This window comes from Trypanosoma theileri, assembly GCF_002087225.1.
Source record: "Trypanosoma theileri isolate Edinburgh chromosome Unknown TM35_Tth_1_V1, whole genome shotgun sequence".
In the NCBI taxonomy this organism is placed as follows: Eukaryota; Euglenozoa; class Kinetoplastea; order Trypanosomatida; family Trypanosomatidae; genus Trypanosoma; species Trypanosoma theileri.
Window position 1 is genome coordinate 459184 of NW_021639843.1, and position 16121 is coordinate 475304.

At 39.9% G+C, this 16121-nt stretch overlaps 8 protein-coding genes across 8 annotated transcripts; all 8 read right to left on the reverse strand.

Annotated features, from left to right (window-relative positions):
* Nucleotides 1-213: 213 nt before the first annotated feature.
* Nucleotides 214-2256, reverse strand: TM35_000012630 (putative GPI-anchored surface protein; the record flags this gene model as incomplete). The annotated part of the gene is made up of 1 exon (XM_029020944.1): nt 214-2256. One exon carries the CDS (start codon nt 2254-2256, stop codon nt 214-216), a length of 2043 nt encoding a protein of 680 aa, XP_028887452.1.
* Nucleotides 2257-2466: 210 nt separating this feature from the next.
* Nucleotides 2467-7737, reverse strand: TM35_000012640 (uncharacterized protein; the record flags this gene model as incomplete). Its single annotated transcript, XM_029020945.1, has 1 exon — nt 2467-7737. The coding sequence occupies one exon, from the start codon at nt 7735-7737 to the stop codon at nt 2467-2469; it is 5271 nt and encodes a 1756-aa protein (XP_028887453.1).
* Nucleotides 7738-8147: 410 nt separating this feature from the next.
* On the reverse strand, nt 8148-9893 carry TM35_000012650 (putative CTD nuclear envelope phosphatase 1A-like; the record flags this gene model as incomplete). Its single annotated transcript, XM_029020946.1, has 1 exon — nt 8148-9893. The coding sequence occupies one exon, from the start codon at nt 9891-9893 to the stop codon at nt 8148-8150; it is 1746 nt and encodes a 581-aa protein (XP_028887454.1).
* A 352-nt stretch (nt 9894-10245) lies between these two features.
* TM35_000012660 (peter pan protein) lies at nt 10246-11340 on the reverse strand (the record flags this gene model as incomplete). Its single annotated transcript, XM_029020947.1, has 1 exon — nt 10246-11340. The coding sequence occupies one exon, from the start codon at nt 11338-11340 to the stop codon at nt 10246-10248; it is 1095 nt and encodes a 364-aa protein (XP_028887455.1).
* Nucleotides 11341-11967: 627 nt separating this feature from the next.
* Nucleotides 11968-12807, reverse strand: TM35_000012670 (putative inorganic pyrophosphatase; the record flags this gene model as incomplete). The annotated part of the gene is made up of 1 exon (XM_029020948.1): nt 11968-12807. The coding sequence occupies one exon, from the start codon at nt 12805-12807 to the stop codon at nt 11968-11970; it is 840 nt and encodes a 279-aa protein (XP_028887456.1).
* Nucleotides 12808-13118: 311 nt separating this feature from the next.
* Nucleotides 13119-13751, reverse strand: TM35_000012680 (uncharacterized protein; the record flags this gene model as incomplete). Its single annotated transcript, XM_029020949.1, has 1 exon — nt 13119-13751. The coding sequence occupies one exon, from the start codon at nt 13749-13751 to the stop codon at nt 13119-13121; it is 633 nt and encodes a 210-aa protein (XP_028887457.1).
* A 363-nt stretch (nt 13752-14114) lies between these two features.
* TM35_000012690 (uncharacterized protein) lies at nt 14115-14561 on the reverse strand (the record flags this gene model as incomplete). Its single annotated transcript, XM_029020950.1, has 1 exon — nt 14115-14561. One exon carries the CDS (start codon nt 14559-14561, stop codon nt 14115-14117), a length of 447 nt encoding a protein of 148 aa, XP_028887458.1.
* A 316-nt stretch (nt 14562-14877) lies between these two features.
* TM35_000012700 (uncharacterized protein) lies at nt 14878-15882 on the reverse strand (the record flags this gene model as incomplete). Its single annotated transcript, XM_029020951.1, has 1 exon — nt 14878-15882. One exon carries the CDS (start codon nt 15880-15882, stop codon nt 14878-14880), a length of 1005 nt encoding a protein of 334 aa, XP_028887459.1.
* Between the last annotated feature and the right edge of the window lie 239 nt (nt 15883-16121).

Sequence of the window (16121 nt, forward strand, 5' to 3'; positions counted from 1 at the left end):
AATAAAAGGCGTAGAAAAGCAACAAAGAGACAAATAAAATGACGCAGCCACGGATGCAGTGCAAAGGGCTGCGTCACCAGCACAGGGTCAAGGGGAAACACACCCAACCACCACACACAGACCAAGAGCACATGAAGAAAATGCAAAAATGCACAGCTGAGAGAAATAACGCACAAAAAAGCAAGAAAAAACGCGCAAAGCCAGCAGCCAACATCACGAGAAACACACCACGTTGAGCAAGATGAGGAAGAGCATAAAAGAGACACCACCATTAAACTCCTGAACGGCAGCACGTGGATTGCGACGAGGAGACATTGCTGCATTTGCACGGGGTAGGTAATGCAGCCCATCCCATGTTCCCTCCTGCCGCGAGTGTGTGGGTGTCAGTGCATCCAGGCGAATAAAACCAATCTTCTGCAATCGCTCATACGCCAGACGATCCCACTCAACCTCCCTCTGGTGGGTCATGCCAGAATGCGCATATTGCACTGTGGGTGGTGACAACCACACGGCCCATTCCACGTGTGGCGGAAAGCGGCTGTGCTCCCCAGCTGCCGACCGCATTATGGCACGACTGCGTTGGTTCTGCTCCCACATGTACTGCTGCCACTCAGCATCACCAGGTGCTTCAACAGTCGCTGGCGCACCGAATGGCGGCATCGTCGTGTACGGACCGCGCAGCACTGTCAGGTTACGCCGTCGCCACTCACGCACAAAGAGATCAACAAACTCCACCCATTGGGTTTTTGTTCCTTCGGTGACCATATACTGCATGCCCATGTTTGTAACAAAAACTGTAGCATCATTGACAGTGTCTAATGCAGCATTAACTCTAAGCAAAGCACTTGCACGTGTATATCGTTTTGCTTTCACTAAAAACTCAATCCTGCGACATCGTAATAAAGAATTACTTCGATTAGAAAGTGTCTCCTCGCAGTTGGAGTAATGCTCACGTGCCATGCTATCACCAGCAAACAATATTTCTGTCTGTCGCGTGCGGAACGAAGGTGTGCGCAGACACACTGTGGACGGTCCCCCTGTGCCCTTAGCGAAGAGACGCAGCCGGCATGTGCTCGGCACCCACACCAGGTGGTTGTTATAGCCACCAGGGTCCGTCAGTGACACAGGGTTGCCGTGACAGTAGCGGTCTCCAGCGGTGCAGTTCGCTGCGAGCGGGTGTGGAGCACCCTCTGGAGTATGCGGGTCAGCGCCATCAACGAAGCGCACCCACTGCCCACCCTCACTGGTGTTGTAGTTCGTGGAAATGTTGCAGAAGGGGGGAGTCACATGGAGCGTGGGCACATCCACAGCAGGCAACACACGCACACGCAGCGGACTGCCGTACACAAGGCGCTGCACATCACACACTCCATTGTAAAAGAAAAAGTTTCGATATTTAGACGTGTAATGCAATCCAATTCTACCAAGATTTCTACATCTTTTGTAATTATCACTGTTACCGTTGTAGTGTACCATTTTCACCTCCAGCGTGTAGTCACCGGGGTCGAGGGGACGGAAGCGCACAACCCTCGCCACACGCCCGTGCCCGTCTTGCGCAGCCCCGCCACCTCCAGGAGGCACCACCTCCGCATCCAGCACACGGTTGGCATTGAAGAGACGGGCTCTGAACAGCACATCCTCGCTGCACGCATCCGCATCCGAAGCCACCGCCTCCATGCACTGCCCACACTGCTCAATCACAATGTCCTCACTCCAATCCCCCGCCCTCACCGTCAGCACACTGGGCAACTGTGACGCCTGGGAGCGCCCGGTACGCACAACAAACACATAGCGGTGCTTCCCACCCGTTAGACGTGAGAGCAGGTAGCGTCCACACACGGGGTGTGGGTCACGGAATAGTAGGGTACGAGGGTCTGTCTCTTGATTCTTCCGGAATTTGTTGCGTCCCGACACAATATCGAACTCACGCTGGTGCTGTGTGCGCAGCTGGGCACACGTCATGCGACGGTATTCTCGTGGCTGTAGCATCATCGACAAACTATCCGGTCTTCGTGCACTGGCGTACCACTGCGGCACAATTGACATGGTTACCGGAAGATAAGAGGTGTAGTTGAGATTCTCTTGTTCACTGATGTTCGGTGTTCCAAGAAAAGAATTGTTGGGACGGATATCTTCGTCCAAGAGAGTCAGACTCCAACCCCATAGTAGTGGAAATGTGAGCAGCATGGTGATAAGTGGAACAGATATTAGAAGATATAGGCGCTTTTGTGGTTTTAACGATGCAGCTAATGACATTGTGCTCCTTTTTCAGTTCTTTGAGGGGTTTCAAAATAAGGTGGTATCTATTAAAGGAGAATAGGTAGTTTTAAGTACTACAAGCAGAGAAGATGGAAACACATTTTAGTATTATTTTTTGGTAATATTTCGGTATTGCGTCACCTAACATCCAGAGTAGATTGTTAATAGAAGTATTAGCGGCTTGCTATAGCACATAGGTTAGGATAGTTAAGCCAAAAGTTTTCCTTCTACAAGAAGAGCAAAAAGCTGTGGATGAGCATTTTCACCGGCACTCTTTATCGCTTCCGTTGTGCTTTGCAAAAGCAAACGACGTCGCATTAGCGCGCCTCGCTTATCGTATAAAACCTCAAAGAGGTGGTGGGCTGCTGCATGGTTTGCTAATCCCAATTGCACCATACTTTTGGTGAGCTGGACTACTAAAGTAAGGTCTGTATGCCAACCACTGCCAACAAACCGCTGAGAATCCCCGTTATCATGGCGTTCTTCCTCAATAACGTCAAGTAGGGCGTCAGCACAAAGGTTTGCAATAGTACCATGATGTGGCGGTAGTACATTAATAGAAGCAGAAAAGATGGTGTTAATGTCTGTTATAGTGGGTTGAAGTTTCTTATTATGAGAGGTACGATTTTCTTTTAGAGATTTGGCAGCAGTTTTAAGAATCAATACAGTTACTTGTTCGGTTTGTTTCTTTTCTAGAAGTGAGAAAAAGTTTAACAAACTGATACAGTAAGAAAATTCAAAACTATTTTGTTCCTCCTTTGCCAAGATTAGTGTACGCTTAATATGTGTGTTAATCACATCTTCTTCTAAATCGACATGAGCAGTAGTAAAAGCATCAGCAAGAGTTGCAAGCACACTACAGTCACAAGTATTGTTTATTTCTTTAAAACGTTTAGCCACTGCATCAAATAGAGCCCTAGATCGCACACCGCATTGAATAAATTGTCGCGTTAGTTCTGCAAATGCTTTGTGTGAAGTCTGTGGAAATAATTTAGATGCAGCATGCTCTGTAAAGCATCGAAGAATACTGTATTCTGTTGAACTCTTCTTCTCAATGAGTTGTAATACTGCCATCATTGTTGATAAGGAAATAGCATTATGATGAGCAGCCATATTCTGTAATACAAGATCACTTATATGATCGTTAGGGAATGCTTCCGTTAAGCACTGAAGTACCACAACAGCATTACTTGCAACAGAGGGAAGTGAACTTGGATCACTTTGAAGTAAATGACGTACAAGACCAAGGAACACTGGTTGAGCAGCAGTAAGACAAGCTGTGTGTACAGTTTTGTCCCATGTAGAATTAACTCCACACATAACAAGACGGACCGCAAGAGGTAATGAGAACTTTAATTTTACTTCCGTTACTCGAGCTAATAAAACCCCAAAGAGATATTGATGACTTATACGTGCTATGGAGTAACTCTCAAGGCATTCAACTACCTCTTTAGAGTCTAAAAATGGACATACCTGAATAGTACGAAGTATGTATGCTTTCATTATACGTTCCTGTAAATCACCATATCGTTCTTTACTTATCTGAGAAAATCCTCGTAAAACAAGTGGGACATCCGATACTGTACATTGTTGTCGCATGCGTAATACTATATCTGCAAGTAATGTCGGAATATTAAATAAAAATTCTAAATCTTCAGGAGGTAAAGTTTTACCAAGCAACTGTAATTTAGTTGCTATACGAACAACGATTCCAGCTTCTCCTGGACTCATTTGGTGTTCAAAATGAATAATACGGCGTAATATTTTTGTATATTCAAATCGACTAGTATCTTCCAATTCACATAATACTTGTAGAGCTGACATGGTTTGTGGTACAGAAAGTGTTGAATTGGACGATGCTGCTTCTTTTGCCAAAAGTATACGTAGAGTTACTACAGCTTGTCCATTAACAGGAACATGAAAAGTAGAAAAGGACCATAATACGGATGAAATATCTGAAGGAAGAAGTAAAGGACCAAGTACATGAACAATTGCAAGATATCGTTCTGTAAGTTTCTCTTGTCGAAGTTGACATACAGCAGCTGCTGATACAAGAAGACGTGCAGCTATCTTACTTGCATGTCGTCGTTGATCTTTAGTAGTAATTAACCTCAATTCCTTTGGTACTACTATAGTTACTGCAGTGGCAAGTTGATCAAGTAATTGATGAGAGAGATGATGAATGGTGTGAGGAACACACATGACAACTGTAATTTCACTTAATGCTGCAAGATCAAGTGCTTCATCTATTTGATTAGTTCCATTATTTTGTTGTTGTAAAACACGTGTTAATGCAGGATCCAGAACATCCGTTCGAAAAGCTCGAAGTTCCGTTGGTTCTGCTTCTACAGCATGTTCAGAAACAAGACGATAGAGAAGACTTACAATAGAGAGTACTTGAAAACGTTCTTGTGTAGCTGCAATATTACTTCCACGTCTAATATCTGCAGCAATAGGCTTAAGATGAGCAGCCACTACATCATTAAGAACAATACTACAATATCGTAAACCGAGAGAAGTAGGATGCCGTGTAACCCCAAAATCACGTTGTTTAGCTCCTACATGAGAAACTAGAATATTCATTCGCATTACAGTCTCTGCAAGTGAAGAGACATTACCAGCTTTTCCAACAGATACAAGACTCTTAACAACCATTGCATGTAATCCTACAAGTTGTTTTGCCGTTGTTGCATTCATTCCACAAGCGGTAACATAAACAGTAAAATGTAATATCTCCTGTAATAGTTCAGCGGCTGCTTCTCCCTCTGCATCACTCATAGCACTTGTACGTTTAGTTCTTGCTAATTGACGTTGTACAGCTTCTACAACTCGAGGAACAAAAAGTGCGGTCACCTCTGTAAGTGAACGTTCAACTTCAGGTGAAGTACTATTTAATATATTTCCTCTCCTTAGACTTTGATGTTGTCCAGCAATATGAAAACGTTCCACAAAACCATCTATTAACAATACCATCCCATCTATAAGGTAATGATATGATCCTTCTCGTTCTAGTAAAGTAAGTAGTCGTACAAGGTGTGTGGTTAATCGCTTTTCTTCTCCTCTAACAAGAAGTTCTACTGCAGTTGTAAGAGATAAATGTAAAATCATACCAAGAGACACAATCTCACCTTTTCGAATAATGTGTTTACTATTACTAATTCCACCATCCCTAGTATTATTATTATTATTATTATTATTATTATTATTATTATTATTATTATTATTATTATTATTATTATTATTATTATCTTTAGTATGGATAGTATTTTTTTGCTCTCGTTGTAACTGCTCTGATAATAAATCCCCAAGAGACTTTGGTTCTTCCAGCAGTTCTGTTGGTGTTACCGTTACACGATTCCCTGCACGAATGATAGACTCAATTAATGCGGCACTTTCAGTCATGAGAGATGTAGAAAGACGCGCTGGCAATGGTGCCAGGGCAAATGATCTTGAGAAGAGAGAAGCAGCATATAGCAGCTCTAATGCCTCTACAGTATTGTGTCCAACACAAAGGCCACTGCTTAAAACGGCTTCTGGGTCAAATCCAGCAGAAAAAAGTGCAAATGCTACTTTTGTACGTTTCGATTGAATAGATATTTTTTTCATAGTGTTATTATCACTATTATTACTATTATTATTATTATTATTATCATCATCATCATCAATATCATTCCTTCCACCCGTAATGTTATCCACTTCACCCTCATAGTAATTAGAAAAATCTTTTCCCACCTTTAATTGTTGCAGTAAGCTATCAATAATGGTGTCATTAGCACATTGATAAAAATGTGCTGCTCCTGTAAATATTGCAGCTTGAACCGCTTCGCAGAGATCGCTAGATGGTAATGTTTGTACACGTCTTACCATCTCTGGAGTACAAAGAATATCTGTGAAAAGCTCAGGACGTGAGCTAACTCTACCACATACTTTCTGTAGACAATCTGTCACTCCACATCTCAAACGATCTCGAAGAAGTGGAGGTACGACAGAGTCCGCAATTGAAAAGTATCGTAAAGCATCTATTAAATCAAAAATATGTGTTTGAATATTTAATAAATTACTATTAATAAATTCTTCCGTTAATTTACTAGAAAGGTAAGTATCAGCATCCGTTTGTGTCTGATTTATACAACTTTCCCAATTCTGTACACATTGTGTTTGTGTAGATAATTCATTCGACATTGTAGAAGTTAGAAGAAGAAGTGCAATATCAACAACAGCTTCTGTTAGTGAGTGAAGTTCACGTTTATTTTCCTCCTCTGAGATGCGGTTCGTGGCAGAAATAGCAACCTCTTCCAATAGTTGTTTCGTAATATCTTCTAACCATTTTTTGTGATCACAAGAACTCGTTTTCCGTGTTTTATTCGATTTTTGTTTCTTATTTTCTCTAGTAGAAGTATTAGAAGTAGCAGAGCTATATAATCCAAAGTAGTTTCGTCTAATTTCAAGACCAAGTAACAAAAGTCCCATTTTCATTGAAGTCTCAAGTTGCTTCTGTTGTTGTTGTGAATATTTATGTTTAGATACAGAAGTGGTATATAACTCTTTATACCATTTAATCATAGACTGTACAAGATTTTCCATTATCTTTTCATACACAGAGGTATTGTTAAAAGCACTAGTTCGGTATATACGTAAAAAAGCAAGAAGAAGAGAAAAATCTTCTATATTTCGTACAATTTCATCTGTATGAAATGTATTTATACCACCTTGTCGTTGTAACTTCTCTTGATGCGCATGTAATACATTGTGAAGCATAGGATATTCATCTGGTAACTTCACCGCACGTGTAAGTAAAGCACCCAAAGCAGCAGATCCAAGAGTAGTAGTATTAGTAGTAGTACTTGTTGATGTAGATGTAGATGATGGCATAGTTATTGTTGTTGTTGTTGTTGTTGTTGTTGTTGTCGTCGTAGTTGGTGTCGTTCCTTTTGAGTTAATAGTTCCATTACCAGACGATATAACATTTTTACCATCTTCTTGTACATCTTTACTTTCTGTTTCAACCAATGGTTCAGTTGTACAAGCTGCTCTCCACTCTTCTACAACACGCATAAGATCAATTCTCAATGGCCCTGTTGTTTCATGGTTAACACTTTCTACTTTTTTAAACGCTTCCGTCTTATTTACTTCTATCCCTTCTTCTTTATCTTTCCCAGTAGGTATTGAATGTGAAATTCCTTTATTCATCTGTGATAAAACGTTACGACCACCTTGTGGTTTCTTAGACTCCGCCGGATTCTGAGTCTCCTTATTTCTTTTTCTTTTCGGTTGCGGCTTCGCAGGATCCATGGACTCTTCCGCCCCTTTCCCTCCTGAAGTGGAAGAGGAGGAGGACACCACCGGCTTTACTCGTCGCTTGGGTGCGAGTGGATGGGCTGTCCCACGGAGGAGGTACGCACGACTGCCGATGGGGGCGACCACCACAACGGCGGCTGCGGTGATGCCCAGCGAGAGTCTGCCAAAGCGGAGGAGCATCAATCCGCACAACTACACAACGTATTTTTTTTTTTTTTTTTTTTACTTTCTTTCCCCCTTTTTTTTTTCTTTCTCTTCTATTTTGTGGCCACACCGTAAAGGTTGGAGCAGGAAGAATGGGTAAAGAAAAGAAAAAAAAAAAAAGAAAGAAGGGAGGAACACAATAAGTGAGAGAGAAAAAAAGAAAAAGAGGATATAATAACCCTCCCCCTGCAAAAGAAAGAAAAAAAGAAATACATTTAAAGGCGACGCAAATCAAAAATAATAAATAATAGACAATAATAATAATAATAGTAATAATAATTAGTTATTCCCATATAATGCATCAACATCCATGGTAAAAAGGAAAACAAAAGAAAAAAAAAAAATGAAGTAAAAGATAAGGAGGAAAATAAAAAGACGGATATAATTCAAACATCGGAGACTGTTTGCATCTGGGTGTTGGTTGCTCTTTGATCACTAAGAACAACCTTTCCGTGACGCAAAATAGAGCGAACATCAGGGACTACAAGCAAAGCCTCTAGTAATGGCATAAGAGTTCGCAAAACACTATCTTCTGCGTCATCGTTTGCGGCTTCCATTTTTCCTCGAGGTAAAAAAGGCGGAATGATGAGTGCATTATCTCGGTTAGCAACTACACATTCCTCAACGTTGTCAATCATAATCATCAACTCTGGTGGAACCTTTAAAATACGAAGGTCTTTCACAAGTATTACATTTCTTGTATTATTATTATTATTATTATTATTATTATTATTATTATTATTATTATTATTATTATTAATCTTGGGTGTTTTTGAAATTCCACTAATGGAAGCTTGTGCAGCTCCCTCAAGTGAATTCCTATTACCAGAATCACCACCACTAGATGTAGATCGAGAAGAATCTTGTGAACTAATAGGTGTTATTTTGTTTGTATCAAGTCGGCATGATGATGATGATACCAAAGCAGATCGTGCAACCTGTCTACAGTGTTGACGATAGTAGCATCTTTTTATAAGATGGTTTGGATCTAATCGACGAAGAATAGAATCTGCGTACGGTTTTGTTGAAGAAGTAAAAAGAACTATATTAAAAAGTCTCGCCATTGTGCTTAAAAATAGACGAACATATGGTCTTTCCCACACGTGAAAAAGTTCTGCTCCTGATGCTGTTGGAATTACTTCTGAGAAAGTAGGAGGTAAATAAGAGGCATCTTTATTAGTCGATACAAAGCAAAGAGTTTCATCAAGATCCATAATAAGCACTTTTTGACGTGTAGCCTGATAAGAAAGCACATGATGAGAGGTAATAGAGGCGATGGAATGTAGAGGTATTCTTGAAGCTACATATCGGTCAAACTGAACTTGCTTACTACTTTCACGTCGGTAAACTACTGAAGTAACACCAGAAATAAGTCTACTATTATTAATACCATCACTATTAATATTATTATTAGTTGTCACTGTACCCCACTGAGAACGACCTTGTGCGCTTGCGGTACTACTGTACTCATCAGTGGTTAAAGATAAATCATCACTACGTACACCATGTCTATTACCAGAACGACCAAAGGAGTGCGGTGGCCATTGGGGTGCTGTATGTCTAGTAGGTAAAACAGATATTGTAGGTAGTTGAATAGGACCTACAACATTACCAACAAGACGGTGTAAACTTTCAGAGTAACAAAGGTGGTAATGTGGTGAAACAAGTGGTACTACACGTGTAAGAGGTAACCACTCTGATATTTCTCCTTTACAACCACGTAACAAACGACGACGAACCCAACGTTCTCCTTCTAAAACATCTTCTTTTCCTTTTGATATATTCTCATCACGTTCAGTTGAGGTGGATTTTTTTTCATTACCTCGGCTTTCATTTATCGATACATCATCTAGAGATGAGCCTAACCACTCCGGTGTTGAACTTCCACCAGAGGAGACATAAGAAGAAGAGTTCGGTTGACGTCGGTAACGAGCTAATTCAGCTTTTTTACTTTTAAGTTGCTGAAGAGAAGGTGGATACGCAAGATGGCTTCGGCCTGTGAAGAAACAAAAAAGAACGTAAAGTGTTTTGTGTATATCCTTCCATGCCAATAATCCATCAAGTAAAGTTTGCAGACAAAAACGCACAACACATGGTATGGCTAATTTAAGCAACCAATGAATAGATTGCATTTCTTCTCTCCCCCAAGTAGAAAGAGAGATAGATAGAGAGAGAGAGAGAGAGAGAGAGATGTAACCTTGAAGCAAAAACAAAAAAGAAAGAAAGAAAAAAAAAAAAAAAACAGACATTTTACAAGATCCATTCATACAAAAATGTTAAACTATTTTTCCCTTTTTAAGAGGTTTAGTTTAATATGTTATCTCTCTACAAGAGAATAAATGAAAGAGTACACACCTCTACGTCTTTACTTTGTTTGTTTGATTCTTTTACTAATCTTGTAGATATATATATATATATATATATATATATATAAATATATGTGTACGAGTAAAGAAAAAAAGAAATAAAGAGTAAAAGGAAAAATTACTCAGCATCAGCACCATAACCGGAATCAGCAACTTCCAATGGATTTTCTTCCTGCTGTCGCATGGCTTCCTCCCTCCGTTGACGTTTCTTTTGCAGACGTTCTTCTTTCATATCTTTCTTCCTGCGAACATTTTCATCCTGTTCAGCTTTACGTTTTGCCTTTTCACGTTGCTTTGTACGTACCTTTGCCCCATTTCGTGCCACTTCCTCTGCTGATTTCTGTTCAAATTTATGATACAACACCTCACCTGATGCAAATCCGTTCGTTACCTTTACTAACTGCAGAGTGAGACGAGGTCCTATCTCTTGCAGTTTAATACGGCATTGTTCACGATGCTGGCGGAATGGTTGTGCCAGTGGAACTTCTTCACCTTCACCATCAGTGTCTGACCAAACATCCTCGCGGTCGAGCACGTCATCTATAGACTCAAGTGTGCCGAGTTTTGTCGGACAGCGGCGTTCAAGGAGTTTTTTAACCGTTTTACTGACACCCACAGCTTTAGCATTAATAAAGTAATGTCGTACTTCCACAAGCTGTTCCACATGATCATAGTGAAATAAACAAATACGTTGAATATCACTATTCTTGACAAGTTGAATATTTACAGTTGGGAACATACCTTTAAAAGTGGCTTCCAGTAAAGGTACCTCAGGACGTCGTTGAGCATCTGGATGAGTAAAGTTATTTAATACCACAATTGGGGCAACTTCCCAAACAGCTTGACTCATAGAAACAGGGCGCCGCTGTTTTGCCGTAATTTCATGACGTAATGTAAAGGAAAGAACACGAAACGACAAAGTTGGACCATTTGCAAAACGCATTATACGAAGTGAGGTTCCATGTGATGGAGCCGTAAATAACTGGAGATGTGATACACTAAACGATGAGGCAATAGCGAGGAAATCTTTAAGTGAACGATTTTTACCATGTAGATTCCTGCTGCTCCATGGGAGGAAAACGGCACGCCAATCATGCATAAGAGCACGTACATTATTACCCACTTCACCTCTGTAAATAATAATAGACTTCGGTGTTGCCTTATCGGCCTCGGTGGTATCCACCGTTCCTGGCATAGCCTTAGACTTGCCCATACTTACTGTCGCAACTAAAATGATATGATGTGTTGTAGTGAAAAAAAAGGCATCGTAAATAGAAAACGAAGAAAACGAGAAAAAAAAGGAAAAAAAAAACATTATTTTTACCACACCAAGAATAAAATGGGGAAAAGAAAAGAAAATAAATAAATCATCTTCAAAAAAAAAAAAAAAAAAAAAAAAACTATTTTCTTTTCTTTTCCCATTTTTCCTTTTGCTTGATACAGGGATCTAATCATCGATTTTATCAAGAAATAATCAAAACGAAGACGCAAAACCAATAATTAAACTGNGTGTTGTAGTGAAAAAAAAGGCATCGTAAATAGAAAACGAAGAAAACGAGAAAAAAAAGGAAAAAAAAAACATTATTTTTACCACACCAAGAATAAAATGGGGAAAATATTTTTTACTCTTCAGTAACAAATAAAAAAAAAAAAAAAAAAAAAAAAAAAAAAAACTATTTTCTTTTCTTTTCCCATTTTTCCTTTTGCTTGATACAGGGATCTAATCATCGATTTTATCAAGAAATAATCAAAACGAAGACGCAAAACCAATAATTAAACTGATACTAATTACCAATATTAAAAATAATACTAGTAATATGTACACAGGGAACAATATTATTTAACGGAGCCAATACCCAGGGTTCTTTGTTGTACCAGAGATAAGATTCTCATACTGTCGCGCACATACCCCAATAACATGCATTGCATCCTCCACTCCCCGTATTTCTCCCCCATGTGTTAACTCATTCCGTCCCTTTCCATCTGTCGTTTTGTACTCACGAAACCACTTCACAATTCCCTCTCGTAGTTCCTGCGGCACATTTGCCAACGATCCATACGCGTGTGGGTCCCCGTACGGCTCTACGATAATCTTCCAGTCGGTCTCGCCCTCATCAATGAGCCCCAACACACCCAACACCCGCACGGCCTGCACCGCGCCGGTCACTGCGGGCCGCCCGCCCAAATGCACAACATCAATCGGATCCCCATCGCCGTGGCAGCGGGTGTCGGCGTCAAGTTCGGTGGGGTCCTCCCACGTGCGGGGGGCAAAACCGTAATTAAACGGAATATCACCATATGTGAAGAAACGCAGGGGTTTCCCGGGTTTTTTCCGGTGTACATCCTGCGCCAGTGGATTATGAACCTCCTCTTTCATAAGTTCCATCTTGGCACGAGTTCCTTTCGGTATTTCACACACAAATGTGATGATAGCCGAATCTGAACAAGGATGCAGCGCTAGATCATGCCATGCAGAAGGCCGCATCGTAGCAGTTGTTGTGATATTATTGTTTTTGTTGATCTTGTTGATGTCGTTATTATTATTATTATTATTATTCTGGCATTCAAAGAACATGCGCCATGTGTGTGTGCCAACAGTACCCTCCTCACGTGTTACCCACTTTGGCAGCGTCACACCACTAGTGGCAACCAACCATGCAACTCTTGTTCTGCACAGCATCTCTCATCAATATATATACAATCATAGAAGAGAAAACGAAAACAACAAGAACAAACAAAGAAAAAAAAAAAAAAAAACAGAGAAAATAATGATATTCAAGAAATACTCCACACAAAGAGAGAGAACAATAAAAAAAAAATATATTCTAGAAAAAAAGAAAACATCCAAACAAAAATTCTGTTCCATTATTTTTTTTTTTTTTCCTTGTATGTGTGGTTGCCCACTCTTTCTTTCTCGTCTTCTCGCCTTTTTCACACCCCATCCATTCCGCTCTCTCTACGTGCAAAAAAAAAAAAAAAAAAAATGGGAATCTACCGCAAGCTGGAAAACAAAAAACCACAACACTGTTGCAGACCTTTTCCAAGAATACTAATGACAGGGGAGAGAAAAGCCCAAGCATACGACCACACTAATCCCACAGTGTGACGTGCAAAAGGCACATAACTAAGGGCATACCACAATGTACAAAATACCTGTACAACCGCAAAAATAACAGCTAGAATACTTGATTTCCAGTACAAGGTAGCAACAAGTGTAAGTAAAACAGAGACAACAAATAGGATTGCCGCCTCTAGACGTTTTGCGTCAAAGATAGATCGAATCTGTTGACGAAAACCTACAAGAAATGCTGTAGATCCCAAACAAAAAAGATTTCCCACTGTAAGAAAAAATGCAAACTTTTTTGGGAAAATAGCTATTGTAGAAGCAAAAAAACTTGCTACAACGACAAAACATAAACCCATACCAAGTGAAAGAAAAAATGCCATAAGACGTTGTTTATATGAAAGTGAAGACATTTCATGTAAGTCATTCGCCCATCCACTATCCCTTGGCATCTCTAGAACTTCAACCTCCTCTGGTGGTTCATCACTTACAAGGTTGTACGCCTGATGTTTGAAGTTATCCCAGTATCGGGCAGCAGCAGTACCACCACTACTAAACATCGCACCAATACCATCTTGGGCTTGATCAAGAACACCCGCCCCACTTCCGGGGCGACTGGAGGCACGACTACCAGAAGACAGTGTTTGACAGAAAATTCTTCACTTGAATTACAGATAAAAAAAAAAAAAAAAAACACCTAAGAAAAAACAACAAAACAAGAAGAAAACAATAGTAAAAAAAAAAAAAAAAAACATTGTATCAATCCAACAGAATACTAACGATGGTTTCTTTGTTTTTTTTAATCTGTACAGAATGAGAAAAATAGCATCAGTAAAAAAGAAAAAAAAAAAAAATAGTAGCAGAAATAAACAAAGAAAAAGCATAATGTACCATTTTTTTCCTCATTCATCTGGTACCACCTTTTATTCTACGGTTTCCTCTTGACCAGACCTTTCTTCCTTTTCTTCTTCCTTTTGCTCCTCCTCGATATATGTACCTATTTGTACGTTATCAGCAGTCGTTGATCCTTCTTCCTTCTGCTTTAATATAGCTTCCTTTACACGTAAAAGTCGTTGTTTTATCATTATGAGTTGTCTAAATAAAACAGCCACATCTGAACGGCATCTTGCCACTCTAGTACAACAATTATCTAGTTCATGACGCTGTGTATTATTTATGGTATTAAACTTTCCCTGGGCCTCTTGTAATTCGTTATTTAGAGACTCAATATCCTTGTAAAGGAGTTGCTGCTGCATTAGAGCACGTTGCATAACCTCCGCTGTGCAAGTAGCCGGCTGCAGAAGTGAAGAAATAGCATCCGTTACAAACTCACCCATATGTTCATTAGAAAAAGAATCCTTTTCCTCCATTTGTACTATACATATATATATATATATATATATATATAAGCTGTACACAGAAGACGCATACTCAAATGTGTAATAACCCACAGCACCCCCCACAGACGCAAAAACACAAAAAAAACAACAACCAAAGACCAAAAAAAAAAAAAAAAACATAAATAAATAAACGCACCACAGGAGCGCAAAAAACATGTGGTGAAAAAGAGTAAAAAGAAAAAAAAAAAGAGAAAGAAAGAAACTGACTAACGAAGGAGAAAACAGTAGGAATAAAATATTATATTTTTTCATTGCTGTAGTGTGTTTCTTTCTTTTCTCTCCATCATCACATCATTCTGTAATTATAAAGCCATGGTTGTGGTCCTTGACGGAGACCATCAAAGGAAGGGGCCTCACGCATTTTATACTTTGCGAGTCCTACCGTTATTTCCCCCGGAGTCTCACTATTGTCAAGATCAGCCGCCACACCATCACCATTAGGTGAGACCCGGTGTAGACAACGCATAAAGTGCACACGACCACCCCAGACTCTAAAATAGAGACAATTTTTAAGTAACAATGAGAAGGGAACCCCATCGGCATGTGTGTGAATACTGAAAGAAGGATCTAATTGTCGAATCATCTGAAAAAGTTCATGAGGTTTTACAGAGACCTCATCATAAAAAGAGAAAGCTTCATCCTTCGTATTTGAAGTCTTACTTGATGAAGCATTAGACATTAACGGTGATACAATATCATTCTCCGCAACAAATTCAGCAGGAAGAGGTGGTCCATACTTCAACACGGCTTCATATGCTAACGCATCAAAACGTTGTTGAATAATACTTTTTCCACTTACTTGATCTACACGATCGTAACCTAAATGTGAGGTAGATGATGTTGGGCCACCAGTTTGCCTTCCAGTTGATTTCCGCCCAGTTGCACCTGCGCGAGCGTCATCTTCAGCAACCGCCTCCTCCTGTTGACGGCGTAGAAACTCCACATCATCCGGTGTGAGATGTCTACTACTACTACTACTACTACTACTACTACTACTACCATTTCCACCATTACGACTATTAATATTAGTATTAGTAGTAGTATTCATATGAATACTATTTCTGTTAGTAGTATTATTTTTGCTGGTGTTATGATGGCTTGTGAGACTTTTTCTTTTTTGTCTTCCTTCCTCCTCTTTCGTTCTTAGCATGTTTTGTCGTGCGAGTACTGTTTTTGAGATGCGGTGTGTCCACTTCTGCGTGGGGTTTCTGCGTGTGGCTGCGACCAACGTGGCGAGTCGACGCTCCGCCCGCCACTGCCTTCCCGCTGTTCCCAACACATCACGGAACATCCCACACTGCCGGGTAGAGAGAATTAACAAACAATAACAACAACAAGAGAGAAAGAGAAAGAGAAAAAAAGAGGATTTTCTACGGGTGTCAGTATATTATTATTATTATTATTATTATTATTATAGTTTCTTGAGTAATCACAGATTTCATCATATGGCTAGTTTATAATTACAAAGGCACGCATCATCAAAGGTACAACATTAACGACAAATTGTAGAGAGGAAAACTTGAAAAAAAA